At 36.0% G+C, this 27,818-nt stretch overlaps 1 protein-coding gene across 2 annotated transcripts; it reads right to left on the bottom strand.

Moving 5' to 3' along the window:
* Nucleotides 1–4,963: 4,963 nt before the first annotated feature.
* Nucleotides 4,964–27,501, bottom strand: LOC136835230 (cysteine-rich hydrophobic domain-containing protein 2). 2 transcript variants are annotated; one of them, XM_067098488.1, is made up of 4 exons: nucleotides 27,306–27,501; nucleotides 18,564–18,774; nucleotides 14,621–14,737; nucleotides 4,964–11,529 (listed from the first exon to the last, which is right to left on the bottom strand). In XM_067098488.1, exons 1-4 carry the CDS (start codon nucleotides 27,431–27,433, stop codon nucleotides 11,479–11,481), a joined length of 507 nt encoding a protein of 168 aa, XP_066954589.1. In that variant the 5' UTR covers nucleotides 27,434–27,501; the 3' UTR covers nucleotides 4,964–11,478. The 2 variants fall into 2 exon arrangements, with proteins under 2 accessions (XP_066954589.1, XP_066954588.1); XM_067098487.1 differs by lacking the exon at nucleotides 4,964–11,529 and adding an exon at nucleotides 11,595–11,675.
* Nucleotides 27,502–27,818: the final 317 nt, after the last annotated feature.

Raw genomic sequence — 27,818 nt, 5'->3', positions numbered from 1 at the left:
TTCTTAGCTCTCTGAAATGATCAAAACTGTCTCCTAAGTGCTTTACATACGTGATGACTGAAAATCAGTAATTACAATGATGATTATGTTGACTGTTTTATTATATATATATATATATATATATATATATATATATATTATATATATATATATATGAAGATAAAAAGGCCCATGAAACACTGTATGAACGTTTCAACCATATATTTCGAACCACTTCCCCTGTTCACTGGGCCAGAAGGAAGTGCTCGTAATATGTGGTTTGAAACGTTCTTTATGTTTATATAGACTTTATCTTCATATTATAATATTTGTATTACAGTAAAAGACATTCCTATATATATATATATATATATATATATACCATATATATATATATATATATATATATATATATATATATAATCAGTCATAAATCCTGACCTGTTATAATAAATGGTCGTGCAGCACTGGCACATACCTACTCTCTATGTAAAATTTGAAATGATTTACTAACAGTATAGTATTATTATTTGGAAATGCAAGATAAAAAATATAACTAAAATGCTTAACTGTATTTAATCAATGAACTGTACTAGAATGCTAGAATCTGTTACTAATGATATATGAATGTATTCAGAACGTACCTTTCTCTAGTTGTGTTATGTCTCCTTCTTTTGTCTTTTCTCTTCTCTTTATTTAGAATTGAGTTTTATCCTAGGGTTTTTTTCAACACACTTCTCTGTTTCTTCATCATAAAATGTAATCCATCTTCAAGTATTCAGGCTGAGTGTATTCAACTGACATAAGGGCAATAGGTCATGTCAGCTGGCCGAGAGTCATTTAGGCCATGTATCAAACTGACAAACTGCCAGAAATGGGTATATATTATTATACTCTGATCCCCAGGGCTACTACTAAACACAACGTCCCAAGGAGCTTCACGCCATGTCTTACAGCCTGAACTTCCTTATCAACCTGACAAGGTTTGACCGAAAAATAAAACGGCATAATTGTCCCGAACTCGGGCTAAGTATGATGATCTTTCCTATGACTCTTGTGAGCCTCTGCTATAGGCTTCCCGATCCTTTGGAATTCTTGCTGTAGATTCTTATTCTATACAGAGTTCTTGCTGTAGGTTCTGAACCTTTTCAAAGCAGCAGCTGAAGAAAATCCTTTCTGTAATTGCAATTGTGGCAGGTATAGTGACAATCAACTTTGCAATTTTATGTAAACCTCAAGAAAGTCATATAAAGAAGATTTTTAAGCATGGTTTGTATCATATGAGACAAAATGAGGGAGGGGGTTTGTCACTGAACTCTGAAGAACATTACTGATGAATTATTTCGTTTTTTAGCCATTATGTATCAGAGAAATATCCATATTGCTTCTCCATTCACATCAATGCTATGCCAGGAAACTACGTTCTGTGTTTTTCGAAAGAAGAAAAAGTTGTCGTTCAGCAAAGAGAAACATGAAAGCTGAATTAAAATGTTATCCAAGTTTCTTTTCATTTCCGTTTGCATTTTTAAGGGTGGGGAGCTGTCTGGGTGGGTGGGTTTCATCCGTTCTTCCGAGAGTAGGTCTACTTTTTATAAACAATCCTTTCGAAATCATCTTTGTGAATTTTCTGACTGTTTCCAATCAGCTCTTCGACCTTTCTGAGCACAGGCTAATATATTCATCGTTTGGGTGGAGGAATGTCGAAAACAGTATTTAAATTAAACCTACAAACATCCAGTGAAAACACCAAAACGCACACACACACACACGAGATGAGGAACGAAATCAGTACACCTTTCACCGAATACATGCCGAAGGTTACTAAATGACTGATTCACGGTAAGCTGTATAATAAGCTGCCTCACGCTGAAGACTGTTATTCCAACAAAAATAACTCAATCAGAATTTTAAGAAAATTAGTTGAATCTCTCGCTAACCAAAATTGAGAATACTCAATGAAATTAGAGACTGGACTCGTTTAACGGGATTTTTAAAGACTCGCAGTAAGTCGAGATGATTACTTGTTTAGTAGTTACTGGTTAGGCTATTCATCGTTACGTTAACCGTTGTTGTACTTCCATTTCTATCATTTTTTCTATTTTTTTTTTTTTTGCCTTTACTTCGCTTTAACAGTTGTATATTCTACAAGAGAGAGGAAAGAAGAATAACTGTGTAACATTAACATGAGTAAAAGGCAAATTGATAATAATTGCAACATATGATTACCAGGACATAGGCCTAGGCTTAACAAGATGGCTTCAAAGATTAAACATGACAAGAGTCACTTCTGTATTTAACCTTTAACTGAAAAATCAATGATGATGCTGCCCTGTGCAGAAAACTACAACAACATTGCCTGCACAGAAGGACATTAAGAGTCCATTCCATTCCAATACAGTACTTCTTCCACCACTCTCTCTCTCTCTATGATCAGACCGTCTAAATGCCTTATGATCCATCCTTTCACCTACATAGACCTGTACCACTTTGCATCTTGCTCCTCATGTACTGTACAGGGAGTTCACCTCAACAGTTTCAGCCTTCTTTCTTTCATTTGCGATTAGAATTAACACTGCCCTTCCCTAAAGGAGAGTTAACTCTACAAAGTACTGTACAGCAAAATTACTTTAGGGAAGCAAAGAGTTGCTTCTAAATGCAAATGAAAGAAAAATGGTAGTGAGATTTCAATAAACACTACTTCCTCCTTACTGTAGCCTTCTTTGTTTCATATATTCTGGGACTAGCCTCTTCTCTCATACTACAGTGAAAGGAGGAAAAGGTTTAAATCATCTGTCATTTTCACTGCTTTGTTACTGAAGGTATTATAATTTGGAAATAAAAGAATTAATTTAATAGATGAAACCCAAAGAATTGGAATTGGAATATAAGATTTAGGCCAAAGGCCTTAACCGTAAATTCTTATAGGCCTAAAGGACCTATCAGGTCATTCAGCGCTGAAAGGAAAACCGAGAGTAAAGGAGGTTTTAAAGGTGTAACAGGAGGAAAGCTTCGCTGTTGCATTATGAAACAATTGTTAGGAAAGGGTGGAAAGTAAGATGGAAGAAAAAGAATATGAGCAGAGGTATAGTAAAAGGAATGAAAGGGGTTGCAGCTAGGGGCCAAAGGGACACTGTAAAGAACTTGAGTAATGCCTATAATGCACTGGGTAAGGTGCATTGATGGCATTTCCTCCCTTTGGGGGAAACTCAATGAATTTTAGAAAAGCATTAACTGATCCTGGATGCGAATGACTACCTCCGCTGAAGATGAAATAATGATGAAAGCTGGATGGAGATGGTTGGAAATGTCCTGCGCAAAACTCCCTGGTTGAAAACTGGGGGATAAGTGTTAGAGGGGAACCTGTGGGCAGGACCCAGACCAACTTGGAAGAGGGAACTATGAGAAGGGAAGCTGCAGATGAATGAGATTTGTAGAAGCTAAAGAACAGGAGAGACACGAGTAGCAGAATTTTACTATTTTGTGCACTGATGTAGTCCAACTTATGAAACCTCATTATCTTGACAAAGAATGTGTTTCCTATAACTTCTGAAAACGGAAGGCTTATGCAGAGCAAAATACCACATACAAAATCAGATACTTCCACTCAGGAAATTCCTCTCTAAAAGTGCATGCCAAATAAAGTTATCCTCACAGCTCCATTTACATAATCACAAATAAACCATTGCCTTATAAACCTTTACCCTTCTGGGATTGGTAGTTGGAAAATTAGCAGAGTTCTGTGGAATCTTGTTAGCCAAGTTAAACTTGTTTTGCTCTTTATTATTTTTCTTATTGGTAGTTACATTTGTATGGTTCAACGATAATACATGACCTTTCAATTTAATACATTTGAAGGGGGGTCACTATAGCCATTCACAGATCTTACTTCATCATTATTCTGTAGGCAAGATATTTTGCTCTGAAGGTCTTGCCAGAGGAGACCCTATCAGGAATTGAACACTAACACTTTAACTCAAGTGCTAGTGCCGTGGGAGAATGAGCAGGATATGCACTTGAACCTCAAGTGTCCTGACTTATCATCAATCCAATCATATGTTCAACGGTGTGGGACAAGTTTACCTGTGAGTCTTTTATCTCTGCAACTCAAACTCTGCAAGGTAGGAGGCAGGCCATCTATCCTCACCCTCCATCATGTCCTAAGAATACTGTAATCAAATATACATGACTACAGTATACTGAACCCATCAAATGAAGTTGTCTTAACAGAAAGGTAACAGGCAGATAAAGCTATAGCTAATTTAACTAGGATAACTGGTTACAGTAAATTAAAGCAATAAAATTTCAATCTATTTGAGTTCATGAGGCAACTACACAAATTACAACTATAAAAATAAATTATACAAGTGCATGGGGCTAGGAGTCTGAGAGTCTATCAAGTCACAGAAACACAGTTTCAGATGAAACTTACCTTCAAATAACATCAGTTTGAAAAGCTATACTCACAAATCTTATCATTATTCTGAGATGATCAAGATACCGAAGACAAAATGAACCATTACTGTAACAAAACTATCAGTGTGATGAGATTGGTACACACAACATAAAAATATTATTTCAACCTCAGATACTACAGTTTTATGAATGAAGACATTTGTGGTATGGTTAAATCCTTTTCAATTTTAATGGAACTACTTCATTGTGATCAGTACTAACGATTTTCGTAAGGATGAATTGCAGAAGGTATCAGTATGCAAGAGAGAGAGAGAGAGAGAGAGAGAGAGAGAGAGAGAGAGAGAGAGAGAGAGAGAGAGAGAGAGAGAGAGAGAGAGAGTTAACTTTCCTCCAAGAAAGGCAGGATAGCTGAGATGCAATCCAGTCTTGCAGGAATGTCTACATAAGTAATAAATGCTACCTGACTTTTCAATTAGATCTCTTTTCTTTGACAAATAACAACTAACTCTAAAAATCTAAAACTACAATAATAAATGGATGTAAGCATTTCTAGGACAATAATAGTAATACATGATACTTTTTCTCTTTATTTATCACAGTGAATAAAGATATAATTTGTTCATACTTGATATACTGTACTTAAAATTTGGGAAAATCATGTTGTCAATACAATAAGTATCTCTGAATGCTATGCATACTAGCCCACTATCATCTCTCCTTTTTTATTTTACTTCCTAAATTTCAGAGTTGTATCATAAGCATTATTGTATGTGGGGATGACGGATCATTAAAAATGCAGAATCCCTTCAGGCATCAGGAATAAATTTACCATAAAGCATATAGTCTCATGCAGTATCACTTTTCCCATGTTACGAAAAAGCAACTTAAATTGTTTTGGAACTATTTCTGACAATGAAGTCTTAAAAATTAAGGAAAAAATACTTAAGACACCAAACAAGAAGAAAAAGAAACTATAAATATGCAAATAACCTTAAAGAATTTCCTAATTGTATTCTACACACCAGCAACTTTTGAATGCTATGAGTTTCAAGTACTAAATTTCACCAGCAGGACAAAATGCTCATGTTACATCACTGAATTAAAAATACTCTATATATGAATATGAGTAAACTTTCCTTAACCATCATAGAGAATATATTTAGTAGTACTTCCTAAAATACGCGGGGGGAATCAACTGTTCGTTATCTTTTGCAAGTAGTCATGTCACATCTAATCACGTATGCTAGTAAAAAAAAAAAAAAATAAACAAAAACTTTGAGCACATCACAACTGGCACAGCTCAATCCTTCCATTAACTGGAAAGGTGACCCCTACTTGACATCTAAAATATAAAGCATGCCACTTTTAAACAATTCTAGCAAGAGACTGGGGTCTGTGATTAATCCAGACTTGACTACTGCAAAACATACTTTTGATGTTACGTTAGAAAATCATCAGAGCTGTTAATGAAATGACGTACACCCTATGTGTGCATGTTCAGGGAAAACCAAAAACTCTCTCAAAATCAACTGGGAGTATCAGACGTGCCTTATGAACTTGTAATTTCACTTTGTACATTTCAAATACATTTAGATGAAGGGAAGTCAACATATTCCATCCAAAAGAAAACGTAATCACAACAGGATACATTTTATCAGATAGATCTTGCTAAAAGAAACAAGTTAAATGAGACTACGGGATTAGTGAAGAATATCAAAAAGAGAATACCCACCCGAACAGACTTCTTGTAAACTTGTAACCAATGAAACATTGACACTTCACCGTTAAATAACTAAAATCAGAGGAAATCTGTAACTTAAACAAGAAAAAGAGCACAGACACTGCTGTGCTCCATTTAATGCACCTAACAAACCATGTCCTTAGCATCAGACTCCATACGGCTGAGTTCTTTTGCTCTCAAATGCAGTAATCGACGAAATTTGCACAATAACTTTGCAGTTACATCTAGATAGAAGGCCACTTCACACCTTCTAGTTCTAGAATTAATTGTACACCTACTGTATTCTAAGCTATGTTCTCATATTTTTATATGAACTGCTTCATTAACATTTGTTAACAACTACAATTTAAATTCATAATATATCTTTTTACCCCTGAATTTTTGTGTTATACTATTTTCTACACGAACTGGCAATCATTGCTAAATGCAAATAATCAACTGTACAATTTATGGCAAAGTCATGTGAAGTCATGCACACATGGTAGATCGTTATGCAAAACTTTGCAGCTTGTTTATGCTTACATATATACAATACAGGCAGCATGTGTGCCTGTCAATGATATTTAAAAAAGATAAAGCATAACATATTTATCAACCATGTGTGTCCAAGTTCTAAAATTATTTCAAGTTTCTGAGGAATGCATTTTCAAGAGTTCGAAAGAAGTCATTGGAAAGATGAACAGAAGTCAATAATGCATACAGAGCAGCCATTTATGAAACTAGCAATTAATAAAAATTCATGGGAGACATCCTGTTACAGAGGCTATGTAAATTTACATTAAAAAAAAAGCTAGTTTCTCTCACATTTAAGCACCCAAATCGCACATTTGACAGCCACAACTACAACTGAACAGCCAACATTCAGAGACAAACCTCTTCAAGCACAATTCAATGTTGCTTAGAGCTAGCATTAAAATGCTCCTAAAAAAGTAATTAAGGACAACATTTACCTTAGAAATAAATATATTCATAACTGAAAGAATAAAGTTTGAGCAAAATCTAAAATATTGGATATACTAACACAGTACTTCATAACAAAGAAAACTGGCTTACAATATGTTCCCCTTTGTAATAGCTGTAATACCTATCCTAGGGTAAGTAACTTTCACTTTGTCCTTTTAACAAGTGTGCATCATCAATTCTCATAATTTTGCAAGATTCCAGCTTAATAACTTGAAAAATATCTTTAAATATATACATATCAACTTGCAGAGCCACTGCAATTTTAAATCTGTTTGCAAATTCTCCAAGGAATTCCATGACCACTTTCTACATAGCTGTATTTACTTTCTCCAGAAATTAAAATAGTACAAAATTTTATTACTGAATAGTCATGTAAACAATCAAATGGCTTCATGCTAGTTTTTACCATAAAATCTATGTGTCAGTCAGGAACGAAATCTGCAAACCTAGAAAGATAAACACGGACATAAAAAGGTATAAACTCAAGATATCCAAAAGTACAAGACAAGAAAGAATGTGCATAATGCAGATTTTGTTGAGTTTGGCATCTTAAGTGATCGTCACCCCTTTATATCATACCAAGGTCCCACTTCAAGATGACACAGTAATTTTAAACAGCTCTCTTCTTTTAAATTGCTGAAAGAATGCATCTGCCAAGAAAAAAGTGCTATATAACATGAATTCTCTACGCAACCCCTATTTTTGTTATCCACTAATATTCTGGTAAGTAATAAAAAAAGCTCAAACCAATTAATTTTTTCTTAATTATATACAGTTTCCATAACAAAATCTTGCAGATACTCATTTTCAATGTTAATATAATTAAGTAGTTTAACCTGACCACAGAGGCAAACTGTTCAAATCTCATACTCTTGGCAAGAAAGGTTTGTCTTTAAAAAATAAAAACCAAATTTGATCTAATACAGCAACCTGCAATAACCACTACATATGTGCTCTACTTTCACACAAATGATTTGTGACAGTCACTCAACCCTCATTAACATCATTCCAGCATAGATAAGGAGACTTACGCTGATAGCACAGCTACAGTAGTATTTTTTGTAATTGGAGATTATGTTCACCTTTAAACCTACACCAGGATTACAGAGCTCAACAATGCAAAACAATGATATACAATTAACTCGTCTCCAAATCAACACTCTATATCAACTTACTATACATGATGACTATCCCCATTAAACGCAAAAAATGTAATATTCCAACACATTGTTTCATTCAGAGTTGAAAAAATTTATTTTTTAAGATGCTGTAATTCCCACTTTAGCACATCGTCCTCCATAATCAGAATCCTTTCCCACCAATCCTTTTCTAGTTTTTATACTCTGTGGTCTATTTAAACTTATGATTGAACAGGCAAGTAATTTGTATCTACATTGCCCAGAAACCATCATTAACTGGCAGTCTTTTTCTGTCTTAATATAGTAGGCAATTTAAGTGAAAAATGTTGACAATAAACATTAAGGAAATGTAAGTTCCAGCTTTTCTTGCCCATCGAACCAACTGCTAATAAATGTAAACACTGGAAAAACCTATTAAATTAAAAATATTATGTACACATCAAGACTTCCACTTACCTCTCGGAAGTTTTTCCATGAACCTGTGAACGCATACTTCCTTTAAACTTACTTTGTGGGATGACTCACTGCCATAACTCATAATATGCTACAATGTCATTGTTCTATACTAATATATCCAAAAAGATCTGACAGTGAGAACTATAAAAAACCTAAGCATAACTGCTTCACAAACTGAATGTAAATGCCATACTTCCGTTAACCAGAATTATACACGATAAAGGTCAACATTTCCAGTTCCCTTCACCATAATTTTAGTTAAAAATTTCATCAATCAGTCAAAGTAATAATAAGGTGCCTACAGTTCTATTTCTGGAATAATTTACATTTATTTCACATCTCAAGAGACTAGTAGATGGAGCCAAAGTTGTACTTTTTTTACATGTATCATAGCACTCGGGAAAAGATCCCTCCTCTCGAGAAATAACTTTTCCATCAATATGAAGTATAAAATGAAGTCAATCAAGATACAAACTCATACTGCCTATCAATCCCTCAACTGGCATTAAAAAGGTGGACATTATTAGCATTTTGGGATCTTTCAAAAAAGTATGTTTTCTGGACTTCCTTTAATAACAAAGGCAAAACAAAAATTCCTTTCATAACAAAGGCAAAACAAAAATCAGAATTTCTCTAAGACGGAAAACAAGAAATGCACTTGCACTATACAGAATACCTTGCTAGATTTGCAGTAGGTAGAAAGCAACATATGTCAAGCTGTCAAGTAGAACAGATGGTCAAATTCATATTGGTGGCAACTGAAGGGTTGCAGCTTAAACTTAAGATATTTACTTAGGTTATCATGGTGTCAGGGCATCTTAAAACTTAAAAATGTACTTTATACTCTCAAGTAACCTTCTTTATCTTCTCATTTGGATAATATACCCGTTGCAAGTAAACCCTGACATCAATCATAAATTTTGTCGTTGCTGAATTCCAGCCACTAGTTCATCAATATATGTATTGAACTAGTGGCTGGAATTCAGCAATGACAAAACTGTTCCTTGTCCCTATTTAAAGAACACTACTTCAGGCAACTCATAAAAATGAATGGTACCATACATGCACTTAATCACTGGTCATCTCTGTCTATGATGACAAGGCTCAGACACAGTTCGTTATTAATTTGCAGGAATGCATGTAGTAAAGAAGTGCATCAAGTAGGAGAGGCATTCAAAATGTAAGCACATTCTATTCAGCAAGGTACTGACCGCGCTGCCAGGGTGTGTCGCAACATGCGTCAACAGTGAGTGAGTGAAAGTGTCACTGAAACAGCTTTTAAATATGCACTGCTCTTCAAGCCACTTGCTAGGCATAAGGACAGTCTTAGGACTTTGCAAATTCCTTTCTCCCATTTACATGGCAACGACAATAGCACAAATTGACGATATCAACTGAACAACACCAATTAATGCATCTTTATCTACTTACGTTACAGTTACCGATGAAAGGAAGATAAGCTTACCCGTATCAAGTTAAAAACTTCTGAGACATAAATCCTCAGACACAGAAAATTTCTAAATAACAAATATGCAAATGTAAATTAATTTCTGAATGAAATAAAATAAAGATTTTTGGATCCAATTTCCCAAAATTTATTACTGCTCACTGTATTTTGATAATCAACAACTGAATTTATGTCAGCATAACATTATTAATTCCATACATGACCACAAATGAGGAATCATCGAAGTTTTATACATTACTAAAAGTATAATGTGTTGTACTCACTAAATGTCATTTCTGTTTTAACTATGCCTAAGTAAGCACATACAGGATGAGGCACAACAACCTGATGAACAGAGAAAAAATTAACGAAAAAAGAGAGGAACGAGTTTGTTAATAGTTACAGTATGAAGACAGAAAAAACTACAGAAAAGTACCAGGAGAAATCAACATAAATTAAAAAAAAAAACACTTATGATTCAAGGTAACTTATTCACCCCTTACCCTGCAAGTGAATACAGTAGAAGTGTATGAAATACTAAAGTATATGAGGCTATTTATGCATTTTTGTCTGGATAAGTGTACAAAATATCAAAGTATATGTTAACTATCAATGCAACTGTCTGCAAACAAGAAGTAGAATGTGCATAAGAATATACGGTGCTACTTTGGCTTGTTATCTACGCATCACCTCCAAGGTAAAAGTACTAAACATGGTGGAAGCTTAATGGGACGCTGTTTAGTACTAGCCCCTAGTGGATCAAAAATATATTGTTTATTAATATAATTTGTCAACCACACAATATAAACATGGGGTATACAATACTTTGATTCCCGAGGGGCTAGTACTAAACACAGCGTCCCATTGAGCCTCCGCCATGTTTAGTACTAGCACCTTGGAGATGACGTGTAGATAACAAGCCAAAGTAGCACCAAATATACTCAAAGAGTCTTGTATGGTTTCACAAATATGCATGCATGTTTACACAGATGCATATATATTTAAACCATCCAGGTTATAATCTCTATAATCTCATAGAAACCAAAACACGATACAAAAGCCTTACTGTACATTCATATTATATGCCATAAATATCATATATATATATACAATATAGTGCATCATAATCATAAATTATGAATATCCAAAGAAATACAAAATGACCAATATAAACACTACAGAAGAAGCGGTGTGTAGATAGATGTAACTTCGAGCTCTATCTTCAAATGAGATTGACACAGCATCACACTCCACAGAATCAACAGTTCCGTCACTTTCGTCAGCAGCCTTAGTCCCACCACTTCTTGGTAAAGCTTGAGGGATGAGGCCCACCTGCTTCGTCAGTCGGGCCTCAAGATGTCCTTTTTGGGAATCACTTCGATCACAAGAACCTGTTTCAAATGAGAAAACTCAATATGTTGGATCTCAAGATATTTTTTTTGTGGAATCACTTTGATCACAAGAACCTGTTTCAAATAAGAAAACTCAAGTGAAGTCTCAAGATGTCATTTTTAGGAATCACTTCGATCACAAGAACCTGCTTCAAACAAGAAAACTTGACAAGATCAGCATAAAATATTATCAAGACCGCTCTGAGGCAATTAATACCTTACAAAGTCCTTCCTTTGCTGATCTACAGCTTTATCAGAAGATACCTGTCACTGTTTATTAATCATGGTGGCAAGCACTTTAAAACTCTCCTTCAATGTTTAAACAAAATTTTACACAAAAACTCAACCTCCAGAATAAGATACAGTACACAGAATCAACAAGAGCCTTACGTACTACTTTCGATTTTTTAAAGATTAGCAGTGAAAAAAATGCACAACCAGAAAATAAAATATTATTTAAAATAAAAGTAAAACATACACTGAAAATGAGGAGTAATTTGTAAATATTTGAATAATATACTTGAAAAAGCACAACAAACAAAAAACAGAGAATAACACATAGCATCTGCAAAATTTCAATGCAGTAATAAATACAAATTCATACAAATTTACCATATGTCTAATCTATAATTTTAGCAAATGGCTAGAGGATGCATTCAATCACAAGGTTGGTTGGGAAAGAATGCCTGATAAAACAGTGGTGTATACCTATTTTAAAATAAGAAATCTAAGCAACTTTTGTTTTAAATACATCTTATAAACTACACATAACTGAGTACCATGTTACTTACAAAATTGTTAGACATGATACACCACAACAAAGGAAAGCCTACTTGATCCTCCATTAATCTTTTTGGTTCAAAGTGTAACCTGACAAATTTTTCTAGCAAGGAGACGAAAGTGACAAAGGCAACAAGAGCAGTGGCCGGTTCTGGGCTGCCTCATATGAGTCTCCTTAAATCATACAATAGAAGGGTATCTACGACCTCTAATCCTTGGAGAGTAATAGGACATATCATCTACCTCTGGTTTCAAGTTTTATTCATAGCAAAAATAAAAAAAATACAGAATGGACTTGCACCTTCTATATAGACCCAACTTCAGTATAAAAAAATCTGTACCATATTTATGCACACATTCACATTTCACAGTGATAAATGTAAAACCTTGATACTCATGACCCTTCAAAATTCAGTTGTTGATTACATTACATCCAGAACTGGCTTGTGACCCCAGTAGCAGGCCTTTTTTACTGGAATATTGCTTTTCATGATAAATGATAAAGCAATGTTATTCCAAACTCTAGTTTAAAAAAACAACCATAGCCTTTGTAGCAGCTTTGAAGAATGCTGGGAAGACTCAAATAATGAGTTTCATCTGAGGAGGAAACTACAGAGAAAGGCACTTCTGCAGAACATCAAGAAATGGCTCCTCTAAACTTGGTTCCAACTGCATGAATCTCAGCTTTGAGAGGGGAACCAATCAGGAAACATACATTTGGACTGCCCTACGGAGGAACAAAGCAAACAGAGGGAGTAGTGTCTTGTCCAACATTCACTGAAGACGTGTCATGGAGCGAGTTTATTACCTATTACATAAACAAATCATTGTGCATCTCTGCTTTAGCACGTGGTATTAGAAAGTCCTGGAAGAGAAGCACTACATTGAAATGAGGCTGAGGTACAAGAAGGAGTGAACCTGCTTGCTAAGAATGCTAGCAACCTATGGCCAGGTCTGAGGAAGGACCTAATACTGGAACAACTCAAGACAAAGGATCTTTAATAACAATAAAAATGATCTCTTACTGAAGAAAGAGAAAGCAGGAGAACCAATGATATGGAAAAAACAGATATCTATGGAAGTTCTCTGAGAAAATCTCATACATAATTTTTTAAAAACACAATACCAAAAAGCATAATACCAGAATTGTACTCAAACATGAATAACAATGGTAAAATACAACAAAATCAAAATTAAATGAAAAAGAGAAATGGTAAAGAACTAGATTAGTAACTAATAAGGTAGGAAGTAAGTCAAGGAAATTTACATAAACACATCAACTGCCAGTTGACTGCTTTTGTCATTTCTCAGTTTATCATGAACTGAAATATTCAAGGTACTTTTGGCAAGCCAAAAGGGCTAATTATTAGTAATGGGTTTGTGAAAAACAAATGACAAAGATTATACAATGGGACAAGTTTGGGATGAATGCCTGAGTTCTAAAACTGCCAAACACAAATATGTCAGAAAGAACTGAACACTACACAGATACAGCTACCACAAAAGAGGATGATATTCAATATACTGTGAGTCCTTCAAAGAGGCCATTTATAACAAGGTACACCAATAATGTGCTCACTTATTCATTAAGAATTAGCAGGTAGAATATGAATCAATTTTCAAAAAAAATTCTTAAAGATAATAACTACTGATCTGGCAAAGGCATAGAATCATCATCAAGTGAAACTGCCAATTCAATTTCCTGACTTTCACATGCTCTCCTATAATAACAGAATTGTTTTCCCATTAGTAGTAAAAACTGGAATAAGAAAAGTTAAAGAAATTAGACAGCTAAATGGGAAGGGAAGAAAGAGAACAGATAAGTGAAGATAAAATACCTGGAGACTGAAAGTATACTGAAATTATTCTCTAGTGCAATCTGCAGTGTGCCACACAAGGCAAGCTCTAGGTGATACCCTTATATTGACAGAGACCCCATGAATAAAAGGCAAACCAGTTATACTTTGGATACTGACCAAAACTAAAAATAAAATAATCAACAATAAGAACAGACCAATGCAAAGTAAAATACAAATAGATACATCGCTGATCTGTTTCTAAAATTTTATCATATATTAGTAAAGGTCTTGCAACAATTAAATTTTTATCTACTGTAAGTCATCTCAAAATGAAAGAAAGACTAAGTTAAACGTAAAAACTACAACTGCCTCAGCAAAATAAATCATGAAAGAATGGTATTGTGGATCTGCTTCATAATCTCAACGGGCACACAATCCTATCTTCAACTTCTCTGCAACTGGTGCAATATTACAATGCCATATTCTGGAAAGTCTGGCTTGGGTATACTTACATATTCCATAAATGAAGAATTATCACACCTTTGTCTTGAAAGCCTCCAATGTAAACCAAGCTTGTGGTAAAGATTCGTGTTTTCAGCCTCGAGTGTTTTGTCAATTGCATTTCGTGTCTGCGGAGATACAGTAAGATTTTAGTGGAACTGCTCAGCTAAATAAGTATATGGTATACTGACATGCTCTTTCATCATACTACAGTATAGAACTATTAAGAAACATGTTCCATATTAAAGAATCATAAGAACAAATTGGGCTATCGAAGTACATGCTTAACATCATAAAGTACTATACAGTTAATGCCATCTAACATACAAACCTCCTAGCGATGTACCCCTGTAGATGTAAAACGAGTTGAAAAAAATCACCTAAAACTGTTCGGCAACCGAAAAAGTCCCAAAGTAACCAAAGGAATGGGATGACAGTTGACAGCTCTTTTATTTCCAGCACTTTTTCAGCTACTGCAAACTCCAGTCCAAAAGATGGGAGTCAAGAGGTCACATACAGCATTCAGGTTTGTATATGGCAAAATATCTCAGAAGAAAATGTCCATTTCAATGGTTCTTTTTCATGACTAGCTAGCCCACAGGAGGCTTGCAGTTCACAGAAGACACAAAGTGATCACATAAACAGAATGTGGCCAAAGTAACCACAAAGGATGCATAATCTGATGTTGAGTCCCTTGTATGCTTTTTCCTTATTTTAATTCACCTTTAACCAAACCTAGGCTATAAGAAGATGGTACCATAGAAATGACCATCCAGACTAGATGAGGCAAATATAGCTGGAGAATTATTGTGCTTGTATATTTTGGCAGGACACTACAGAATAAGTTATTATCATGTTAAAACATAAAAAAAGAAAATTTTGTGCATGTAAAAGGATTAACAAATATCATCACCACAAACAGTACACGTTAAATACAAGGTAAATCAGAATTAAAGTTCATTTAGCCATTTTCCATTCTTGCCAAACATGACCACTCATGAGAGAGAGAGAGAGAGAGAGAGAGAGAGAGAGAGAGAGAGAGAGAGAGAGAGAGAGAGAGAGAGAGAGAGAGAGACTTCTCTTCAATATACTACTACCATGTAATCAAGGCAGCAATTGTTAGAACCAATAAGGTGCAGCACATCAGTACACGTGAAGTGTTTTCAACCAAAACGAGTTAACAACTTTACTTGAGTATTCTGGTCAGTGAAAACATTTTTATCACTATATGCTAACCACTGGCAAACCATTCTAATTTACTATTACCTCAGACTGCAGATGAAGTCTGGGTGTTGCAGCACAACAATCATTTCTCAACTTAAAGTTATGAAGTGCTTGTTGTTGAAGTTTTGCCAATATCTGAAGAATATACTAAACTGTTTCAATCCCATAAGCCATCCCCATGTTATAGGATACACACACTGTCCTGCCGAGGATATCTTAAGACCATGAAAGCTCTTATCATAGCCTTGGCTATGAATTTTTTTATACAGACATGCAATGTATAGAGCAGGCTCAGAAGATTATGATACGATTTTGCAATGGCCTTGTGGTGGTAGTAAGGAAAATTGGGTTTTGTGAGAAGAGGCTTAAGTTTTTTTAAACTACTGTGTTTTTTGTTTTTTATTATATTTGCTTTTGTGTGTTTGTTAGTGTATGGTTAGTTGATTATTCATTTTTATTTTTTCTTTTTTTTTTTACTTGCAGTTTGCCTAAGTGTGTTAGGGCACAGTGAAGGGCTCCCCTTCACCTAACTGTAGAGCAAGAAATCAAAGCGCATATGTAAGAACAGAGATTTTCTTCAGAGGATAGTGGAGCAGAATATTGTGAAAGGGACAATAAAATGATAGTGAAAGAATTAATCCAATAAAAGAAACAATTAGAAGGGCAGTTGAAAATAGAGGAAGAGATAAGGCAGAATTGAGAAAAAATAGGGAGAGAACACGAAGCTGCCAGATTGCAGAAGCAAAAACACTTGGTCAGACCGCCCTTCTCCCTGTTCCTCCATACACGACAATGAAATCCTAAAAGGTGCCGATCTCGACACACTTGCAGCAAAGAAAGTTCGACAGCAGTTGGAAAGGAGCAAAAACTAGGTGTTGATCTCTCCAGTAGGAAGAAGGATATCAACGAAATAATCTGGCAACAAGCAAACTCCTAATCTAAAGAAGTCTCAGAGACAATAGCTGGGGGAATGCTGTAGTACTGTACTGGGACTGATGAATTAAATTGGGGTTCTTTTGACAGTTGTGGGAGGATTATAGATTAAGACTGATGAATTAGGTTAAGGTTCTTTTTGGTGGTCATTGTAGATTAAGGTTGATGAATTAGGTTAAGGTTCTTTTTGGTGGTCGTTGTAGATTAAGACTGACGAGTTAGATTAAGGTTCTTCTGATGGTCACTGTAGTATTAAGACTGAAGTTAGGATAAATTTTGATGGTCATCATAGTATTACGATTGAAGTTAGGAAAGTTTTGATGGTCATTGTAGTATTAAGATTTATAAATTATGTTAAGGTTCTTTTGATGGTTGTTGTAATATTAAGGTTAATAAATTAGGATAGTAAAAAAGAGTTTTCTTTAACATCTGAATCTGTTCCCATCATCCTGCACCAATTGTGTCAAAGAAAAAGCCCCACAGTCTAGCACAGGATTATTCCCTCCACCACATTTTGCAATAAGTACTGCGGGCCATCTTCAGACCTACAAATACTATTATGAAAGAGATGTTTGTAAACTAGCAACTGACTCCTTAAAACAGTCACAAATGAATATGACAGAAAAAGTCATCACCTACAATGTTTACACAAAAAGCTGTCACAAAAATATTAATTACATAAATAAACCCTATTTCACATGTTGCTTAGTAGCCTCAGTTATGCACTGCTAAACAGAACCAACACCTAACCAACTCATGCAGGTAAATTTAAGTAGCCATTCTACATTACAGTACTCAAATTTGCTTGATAGCAGATACAGTCTGTTATCTACAGAAACCTGTTATAACAAATTTACAAAGAATCAGAGCAAACTAAAGTTACTCTGAAAATTTCAGGTTTCTTAATATATTCAAAGCATCATAATTTTTGCACAATGCAGAGCAGCACACAGAAGTGGGAGGACACTCAAGTTTCCTCCAACAAATCTTAAAAAAGGTTTCTTCCACTTTTCAGGGTTGGTGTCATGACTGCTGTTTCATGCTTCCTGATTATCCCAGGACTGGACCTGATGTTAAGATTATCAGAGCCAGTTAACCAATCACATCCCTACAAGGTTTGTCACTCCTCTGATGCTTGTGTGTGGAAGGTGCATTACATTGCCTATCAACAGCATAGACAAGAGGAAAAAAACGAGGCATTTATGGCCAATTAAACTAACACATCACTGACGATGACAGTATTAAGAGCACTATAAAGGTGTGAGAAAACAAAATGAAAATGGTATCATCAAATTCAGTACCATCAATGAAAAAAGTCACTCAAGTTGAAAACAGACAAGCTGTTGAAACATGATTCAAATATAATGATAACCAGTAATGGCAGCTTATAACCTCAAGGAATATTTGAAATAGCTTAACTGTCAAAACTAAGCATTAAAACTCTATGCTAAAGGTAAATTTTTAATATCAAAACACAATGTGTTAAGATTACAGTACATAAATTTACATAATAAAGCTTATTAAAGTATTTGGATACTTACCTACTGTTAAAGATGGCTATATCTCCTGGCCTGCCAATGAGGAGATATAGCTATCTTTAACAGTAGGTGAGGATTGACTGAGCAAACACTGATGAAGCCTGTTGGCACCTCCTCATGTTTGATGGGGCACCAGTACATCTACTTAGTGGCATTATTCAAACCTTAAAGAATAAAGTATTGAATGATATCGATGAAAATAACAAGCAAGTACTTAATGATAACATCCCAAATAATATGCTAAGGATACAGTACTCACTCTTTTACTGAGACATATAACTGGCCATAAAGAACATCCACAGGTACAAAGGCAAAAACAGCATCCACAGAGTAACCACTGAGCTGACACCGGCAGAGTTTTCCTTAAGACTGTGTTTACACGTCCTACAGAACCTACAAATTCCTCAGGTGCTAATCTTCCAGTTAGTGCACCAGGGAAGTCTCTGGAGAATCTGTTACTTAGTCCAAACCTGTAAAATAAAAACAGGATTAACATAAACTCAAGAACTTGAAGAGTTCGTGGTTTTCTTTAGTCCAAAGGATGAAATTTCTTTCCATTAATATCATAAATAAGTCAAATGTTCATTGTAATGCAATTCTCCCTAATGCTGCCAACACAATTCATTTAGAAGAGCATGAAATTATTTCAGTTACTTTGGGTAACTGCAAAAAATTCATTAAATATATGTATTACAGTGCTAACATATTAGCTACTCAAATACTCAAAGCACCTTTAACTACAAATGTGATATTTCTTTAATAGATACTTATCTATTTACAGTGCAGGACCCTAATATATAGCCATTTCAAACTGGTATCAGAAGGGCCATATTGTATGTACTTATAAAGGATACTTTTTTTAAATTGCAAATAAATTCAACTGCTATCTGTTATAACTAGTTTACTATTGCAGTAATGAACACCTCTTGATTAAATTACCATATGAATTTTATAATGTATGGTATAAAAAATGAGCATATACACAAAGGATTTCTTGTCAAGTTCATAAAAAACTAGGAAAAAATTGTGTGCCTGCTCTTCCAGTGACTTTAACATGGCTACATGACTTGGGAAATTAAACAATACCCTTATGGTAAAGAAATTCACAATGGTGTAAAAGTACATATATATATTAGAAATAAATTTAGAAAGCCTGAGCTTTCCAGAACCTGCTTGACATTCCATCTCAATCCGATTCAGTCTTTGTCAGATTGAGAAGGAGAAACAAGCAGGTTCTTGACAGCTCTTGCTTTGTATATATATTTCTAATGTATATTTACATTTACACCATTGTTGATTTCTTCACCATTTAAGTGACTCAGATTATTATGAGATTATTATATCCTTATAATAAACCACTTTTTACAAAATCAACAGATTAAGAGTTTAAACTACTGTACAATGTGCCACTAATGGAAAATGAAATTAGGCTATGTTTATTGCAGACTCAAATAAAATTAATAACTGTCTCAAGCAACAAAGAAAAATTACCTGTCTTCCTTATTAACATGCAGGAAACTGATTTAATAAAGAAAAAAAAGACTAACAGAACCAATATAAAATCTTCTCCAGCAACCAAATATTTTGCAACATACGACCTACTGCTTACATGAACATCAACTCCTGACCAGAATTTAAGGAAGTTACCAAAGAATGAACTGTTTAGTTACCAATAGACAACATTTAACCATTGCAATGTTCATTATTATGCATCTCATGCTTAAGTGGGGGCATGGAAGTAGGTATGTATGTAAAAGTGGATACACATTACTGTATAAAGTATTTAAATTGATTTATTACAACCCCATTCATTTTCAATAGCCTATCTATTCAATGGCACTCCTCAGACACACTCTAAGAACAATTACACTTCCACCTGGCCTGGTATAAGTGTCAAAGACTACTGCTTAGCAGCTCTGGTGGTTGCTAAGTCATTCCCAATTATACAATCCAAATGACTATTGTTCCTTCAGCTCTGGTGATGCTCCATGCATAATTTACATTAAATTCTTTAAATATTCTTCTTTTTTGGGGGGGATGGGGAATACGATTCATTTGTGCCATTTTGTAACTTATATCCTTTTTGGTACTAGGGATCAAGTTTAGGTTTAGTGCACAATTCCAATTTCTTGAAATGTCAGTTTAGTGGCACAAAGTTCAGAAACTCTTTTTCCCCTTTACTTATGCATTAATACTGTTTTTCAGCATATATTCAGTGCACTACTAAATTTTCCAGTATTAGTATTATCACTGCATTTTCCAATATATTTGGATACCAATATGATTATTTGGGTTTTTTTATTTAGCTACAACATGCTGATTAGTAATTTGCTTGTAATTTTTGTTGATGTAAATCATGAATGTTATTTTCAGATTTGAATAACGACACAAAGTAGATGTACTGGTACTCCATCAAACATGAGGTTGTGCTATCATGTGTCAACAATGTTGGGTCTGTCAATCCTTCTCTTTAAAAACAAGCCTGGCTCTCGTCTAATAAGTCTTCAGCTGCTATCCCACAAGATCATTTGCTACTGAGAGAAAGAAACTTGATGCTAATCTTGAAGGGATCTGCGTCATAATCAGTGACAAGGAATTTCTTGTATTGCAGCATGACAAGGACACATCAATAGAAGCTTTCAACATACAGAGACGATCTAAGCCTCCTCGCGTAGTGTTGGCTGCAGAATTTAGATCTGGACTTAATTAGAATAACAAATCACAGCCTTCAAAGTTCCATCTGAAGTAACCCTTAGGGCAATTCTTGATAATGTGAAGGAATGCAAGGAAGCGAAAATATCAGATCCTAGCTACTATAGTAACAGCATGTTAACTCCACAATATTTTCTCAATTCACTTCCTATCTACAAACTTTTAAAAGTGGGCTGGATGCCCCACTGCTACCAGGTATCCAATTCCCTGAGTTAAAACACTACCCAGAATAGTTTCATCTTCCCTTCCAGTGCCTTCAGTTGTCTTGACTCTAGCTGAGGCTGACATGAATAAGAGATTCTTATGAGGTGCTGTTCCCAGCTAACAGGTATAAAAGTGCCCTACAGACTAGGGGCAAGTTACTAGAAAGAGCCAGTAAGAATCTAAACAATCTGGCTTGAGTGAAGATGTTAGATAAACCTTTGGGTTGAGTCTTAGTGATGAATATACAAATGTTAGCATATTCTTTGGCCAACATTACTCTCAAGAAGAGAGACACTGAGTCAAGAAACCCTACAAATGTGGTCTCCTCTTTAGAATCTGAGAGCCTCAGGACACTAGATATAATGAATCGAAACTTATTTCCAACCACCTTAGTGGTGGAGCTGATAGAGAGACTGGACACTACAACAACTCTACAGTTGCAATAGTCACTGGGTGGCTAAATGTTCCACCCAAAATGCTCAACCAAGTTGCAACTAACTACTGTAATTTATATCCTTTGATCTTGGACTTTTTAAATGATGCTTGCCTGAGTGACCTACACCATGATGCCAGTTTTAATAGACAATCACATAATCAAACATACAACACTAGTAAATGGTTGAACACTGTTTGTTTGAATAGAACATGAGCCTGCATATCACATTAAGGCTTGGTTACATAAACTATGGAACAACTGCAAAGAAAAGGTGACCAATGCTTAGTTTCTTAGAGCATGCTCATGAACTCTTCTTCTTCTCCTTTCGATCTTAATAGTCCCACTGTATAGCAGGGTCAGCCGCTCGAGTCAACTTTCTCCATCTATTTCTATTCCTTGCATCTTCCTCCACTCCCCCATCCCACCTCACCCATATCCCTCCTCCTCCTCACCACATCCATCCATCTGATCCGCTGATGACCCACACTCCTCCCTATCATTGGCATGTTCTTAGCTCTCTTGATTAGTTCCACCTTCTCTCTTCTCATTACATGGCCATAATATCTCAAGACGAGCTTCATTAGCCTTCTCCTTTACATTATACATACCACACATTCTTCTTATGTCTTGGCTCTCTCTCCTTTCCAGTAGTGATATTCCAGTAATCCACCTCACCATCCTCATCTCGGTTCTTTCCAATAGTCCCTCCTCTTTCCTCTCAAGTGCCCATGTTTCTGACCCATATAATAGTACATGCCTGATAACTGTCTTATAAATCTTCATTTTGAGCCTTACTGACATTTTCTTGTCTAAAACAACTCCAGTTACTTCTCTCCATTTTTGCCATCCTTCTCTCACTCTCTGTCTCACTGCTTTCTCAGTACCTCACTCCTCTGTTATTATTGATCCCAAATAGTTAAACTCACTGTTCTGTTTTAGCACTGTACCATCTTCCACTTGAATGTTTACTTCTTCATGTCTTTCTTTACTACTTTCAATCATTTCTTTTCTACGGCTCCTTTCCACACTAAAAACCTTTCTTGCATTCTTCTTCTGTGTCTGCTATAATGGCTAAATCATCAGCAAACATCAGTTCCCACAGTTCTTCGTTGTTCCTTAATTCCCAAGTCAAAGTGTCTATAACAACGAGGAACAAGAATGGATTCATAGCTTATCTCTGATGGAGGCCAACCTCCACAGGGAATGCCTCAATCTCCCCATATTTTGTCCGTACAGTGGTTCTTGATCCCTCATACATCATCTTCACTACCCTCAACAACTTCTCTGGTACTCCTCTCTTTCTCAAACACCAATAAATTACTCTTCTTGGTTCCCTGTCACATGCCTTTTCAGGATCCACAAAACGTAAACTTTCCTGTTTCCTTCTAAATACATCTCTTGGACTTGTCCTACTATAAAAAAGCATCCATTGTGCTCTTTCCTTTCATAAACTCATACTGCTGCTCATGTACATTTATCAAATCTCTCAACCTTCCTTCTACCATTCTTTCTAGTATCTTGAATACATGCTCCAAAAGCTTTATTCCTCTGTAGTTCCCACAGTTTAACAAATCTTTTTTGTTTATACATTTTAATCATCAAACTATCGTTCCAGTCCCTTGGCATTTCCTCTGCATCCTAGATCTTTTCCAATAGTTTGTACACACCCACTCTTTGCCTACATTTCCCAATGCTTTAATAATTTCTATTGTTACCTCTAACTTTCCTGCAGCTTTATTTACTTTTCCTTTCTTTATAGCATTCTCAACTTCACTCTCTCTGATGTTTGCTATTGGTCCTTCTACTGGAGGAACATTTTCCAGTTCTTCACACTCATTCTCACTGTTTAATAGTTGTGAAAAATATTCTTTCCATCTTCTCTTGACCTCTTCTTCCTCAATTAAGATATTTCCATTTTCATCTTTAATAATTACTACCTCTCCTACATCCTGCCTGTCTTTTCTTCTCGCTTCTGCAATTCTGTAGATTATCTTTTCTCCCTCTGGTGTTCCCACCATCTCATACCACTCTCTCTTGGCTTCTTCTCCCTTTGCAATTGCTCCCATTCTCTTTGTTTCCCCTCTTTGTCCGTCTATACTCCTCTCATTTGGTAGTTATCTTCTTCCCAGCCTTTTCTGGCTATACTCTTTTCCTTCACAGATGTTTGAACCTCTTGATTCCACCACCATGTTTCTTTTTCCTGTTGCTGTTTACCACTTGTCCTCCCACATGCCTCTGCTGCTGCTGCAACCACAATCTCTTTCATATCATCTCATATCTCTTCAACGATTCTGACATTCCAGTCAGAAATCTCTCTTCTCTGGCTCTCTCCACTTTACTTCTGAATTCTCTTGCCTTCTCCCACTTCAGCATCCAAGCTACAACAGATTCATTTGGAATAGCCTTACAATCCATAATGATTTTCTCGTCTTCCTTCCTAACCAAAAGATAATAAATTTTTCATTTGTCCACTTTTCTATGTTACCAGATGACTTCTCCTTTTCTCAAACTGTGTATTCAAGACTACCAGATTCATAGCTTCTGCTACTTCCAACAGGTTTCTTCTTCCAAAACCTCTTCCTTCATGTATTCCTTCAAAGCCATCAGAACTCTCACCTACATGGGCATTCATGTCCCCAGATAAGACTAATAGTTCACTTCTTGGAACTCTATCTATATATTCTTCTAATTTCCCTCTGAATTCCTCCTTCTCCTCTTCACTACACCCTTGTTAAGGGGCGTATGCCAAGATGATATGCCATACTCTCTTATCTTTCACAAACTTTAAGCCCATGAACCTATCACTGATAGGCTGGACCTGTGTGACATTCTCCTGCAAATCTGGATGGAGAATAATTCCTACCCCATTTCTCCTTGTATCTTCCCCTGTGAAGTAAACTTTATATCCTTCTCCAAGCTTTCTTACACTTCTCCCCTTCCATTTAGTCTCTTCTATACACAGAATCATAATTTTCCTTCTCAGCATGACATCAACCAACTCTCTTCCCTTTCCTGTGAGACTACCCCCTTCCATTTAGTCTCTTCTATACATAGAATCATAGTTTTCCTTCTCAGCATGACATCAACCAACTCTCTTCCCTTTCCTGTGAGGCTACCAACATTAAAATTTCCAATTCTCATCTTTCCTTTCTTTTCCCAATCCTTTCTCCTCACTAACTGCTTTAGCCGCAGTTGTGACTTCTGCAGTACCTGTTGCATATTTTTCACTGCTGTCAGGGGATACTGCAGGGCATCACTTGTAACATTAGACCACACTTAACTATTCTCACTTTCAAAACACACAAAACCATCTTAGAATAATTCAGATAAGTAATAAATAGGATGTGCGGGTTCAATGGGGCCCTTGGATCTGGTGAGGGATGGTGAATTCAGTTCAGTTAGGTTAAATCCTTTCACCCTAAACACAATGGTGCAAGGAGAGCAAGTCCACAAGCCAGGCAAGACCAGGTTCTATTGGTTAAGTAAAAGAAAAAAGAAAAACTGTTTTCCATTTTCGGTATAGCCCAAACTCTAAGGAGACACACACACAAATAACACGATAACAGCCAAAAATACATCGCTGTAATAAATTCATACTATAATTACTGTACAGCCAACTGCTGTTCCACTGGCTTGTAATGTGTTTGTCATCCCAGGCTTATCAAGATGTTACCTTAATCTAAGCCCATTTAGCCTTGCCTGTAATGCAGTTGGCCGAATAGAACACATCAGCCAAAATACACTGCTAAAATAAATTAATTCTATAATTACTGTACAGCCTACTGCTATTGCACTGGCTTCTTGTGATACTTGCTGTCTCCCACTGAGCAAGACGTTACCTTGACCTAGCCTACTTAATTTGTATTGTTGTTGAGGGAAGGAGGGTTGTACAACACCCTAGGTTAGGTTAGTATATATTAAATTTGGGGTAGTTTTTTTGCAAAAAAAAAAATTATATGTATGCCCCAGTCTACAGTCATTCCAAGGAGGTTGCACACATTAACAAACATTAGCCTAACTCACCTAACAACCGAGTGAATAACCAAACTGACGTCAAACTTTGCCTATTGTTAGACCTGCTGTAACCAAAGTTAGCCTATCCCACCCTAAGTAAACTGAGGGCTACTATTGCACCCTGGTTCCTGCCAGTTGCTTGCCAGTTGCTGACCAGAATGTTTACTTTTGCTATGCTGATAATAATTATACTACCTTTTGTTTGTTTTTACTTTCATCCATGAGGATCTCTTGCTGAAGACAGCACCCATTTTGCATGTAAAATGGTATTTACCAAACCCGAAGGGTATGGTAGTAGTCAGAGCAAATTGAGAACAATAGGAAAAGATTCAGCAGACGAAAACAAACCTAACCTTTCCTAGAATGCCGTGTCCTGATCTAGCCAGACCTTACCTTCCTAACCTCACTTAGGGTGCCTTGCCCCTCCCTAGACAACACCCCTCCCTAGACAACACCCCCCCAAATTAGCACTAAACATCAGAAACATGGGCTGAGCTTCCGATCAGAGGTAGTGTTAAAGCCTGATCCCGTCGTTCTGCAAACTACCCTAGTAGCCTTCAGTTTTACCCTAACCTAACCTTACAGTTCGTTAGATAGTAGCCTAAGCTGAGGCTATTTAGGACTGTATGTATTCCAGTCTTCTACCCAAAGACTCCTAATACTAACCAATTGAGAGTCCCTGTGCCTGTGCATCTTCAAATGAAGGTAATGAACTAATTACCTTAGCCTATCTCTACCTGGACCAGGCTTAGGCCCTAGTCTCGGGTATCTCAAGGTGCCTCGCTGGGTGAGCAGGTTCCGTTCTCCGCTACCACTCTGTTGGTCGCGAGTTCGAATCTCCGACCGGCCAATGAAGAACAAGAGGAATTTGTTTCTGGTGATAGAAATTCATTTCTCGCTATAACGTGGTTCGGATTCCACAATAAGCTGTAGGTCCCGTTGCTAGGTAATCAAGTGGTTCTTAACCACGTAAAAATAAATCTAATCCTTCAGGCCAGCCCTAGGAGAGCTGTTAATCAGCTCAGTGGTCTGGTTAAACTAAGATATACTTTATCTTAACTCGGCTATCTCAACAAAGACTAAAAAGCCACAGGCCTAGGCATAACCTAGGCCGCATGATACCTTTCAATACCTAGAAACACTACAATACTCTTAAATTACGAAAGTATTATATAAAATACAAACTAAAATTGGACAATAAACATATCCAAACAAAAGCGAGGAGTGATGACAATCCATTGAGGCACTAGATTAAGCCTAAACAAAAGCAAAATATAAAAAAAGAATAAAAGCCAAGGCATAGATCAACCATAACACTCTTATATCACGGAATAAAATATAAAACAGAGAGAAAATACGACGGTAAACACAAAACAAAAGCGAGTGATAAACCACCAGGGTCACTAGCTTACACCTAAACAAAAGCAGATAAAATCAAAATAAAAAATAAAATAAAACCCAAAGCCATAATACTCTTCAATCACTGAAATAATATGTAAGGCAAAAGCCACAATACGACGACAAACAGAGCCAAACAAAAGCGAAAACTGGATACGATCCATCGGGGTCACTCACTACGCCTAAACAAAAGCGGATAAAATCAAAATTAAAATTCGAAAAAAGCTTTCCACTCACACTGTAATATTTCCGGCGCCCCTGATGATGACGGGCTCGGGCGTCTGCGTGTAGGATTCCAGCGAAGAAGACGAATTATCCTCCTCATTTCTCTCGATTGCGTTAATGGCATCAAACTCTGCTGCCATCTTCTGTTTACACCCTGAGGATTACACCTGTGATGCTCCGCAGGGGAGCCATCGGTTCCTCCTCGGCTCCGATAGCAGCTGTTGGCAGGCCAAAAAAAATACATCTTTTCATTCACAAAAACCTCATATTTTCCCTCTAATAACATAAATAAATATCTATTAAATTATATATTTCATCATTTTTATGGAAATTGTCTTTTATTTCTTTCTTTATCGATTTTATCGCCATTTCTTTCTCTTCCCTCATACGTTGATCACATAAAGGAGCCTTGAGTTCGTAGTAAATATTTTTTTCCTTTCCCTTTCATTTTTGCGTATCGCCGAACGAATAAAAATGTGGGTCAGTTTGTTTTCTAACTCCCTTTTTTATTTTCTTACGCGAAAA

Source organism: Macrobrachium rosenbergii, chromosome 55 (genome assembly GCF_040412425.1).
Source record: "Macrobrachium rosenbergii isolate ZJJX-2024 chromosome 55, ASM4041242v1, whole genome shotgun sequence".
Classification (NCBI taxonomy): Eukaryota; Metazoa; Arthropoda; class Malacostraca; order Decapoda; family Palaemonidae; genus Macrobrachium; species Macrobrachium rosenbergii.
This window is presented reverse-complemented; position numbering and strand designations above follow the sequence as displayed.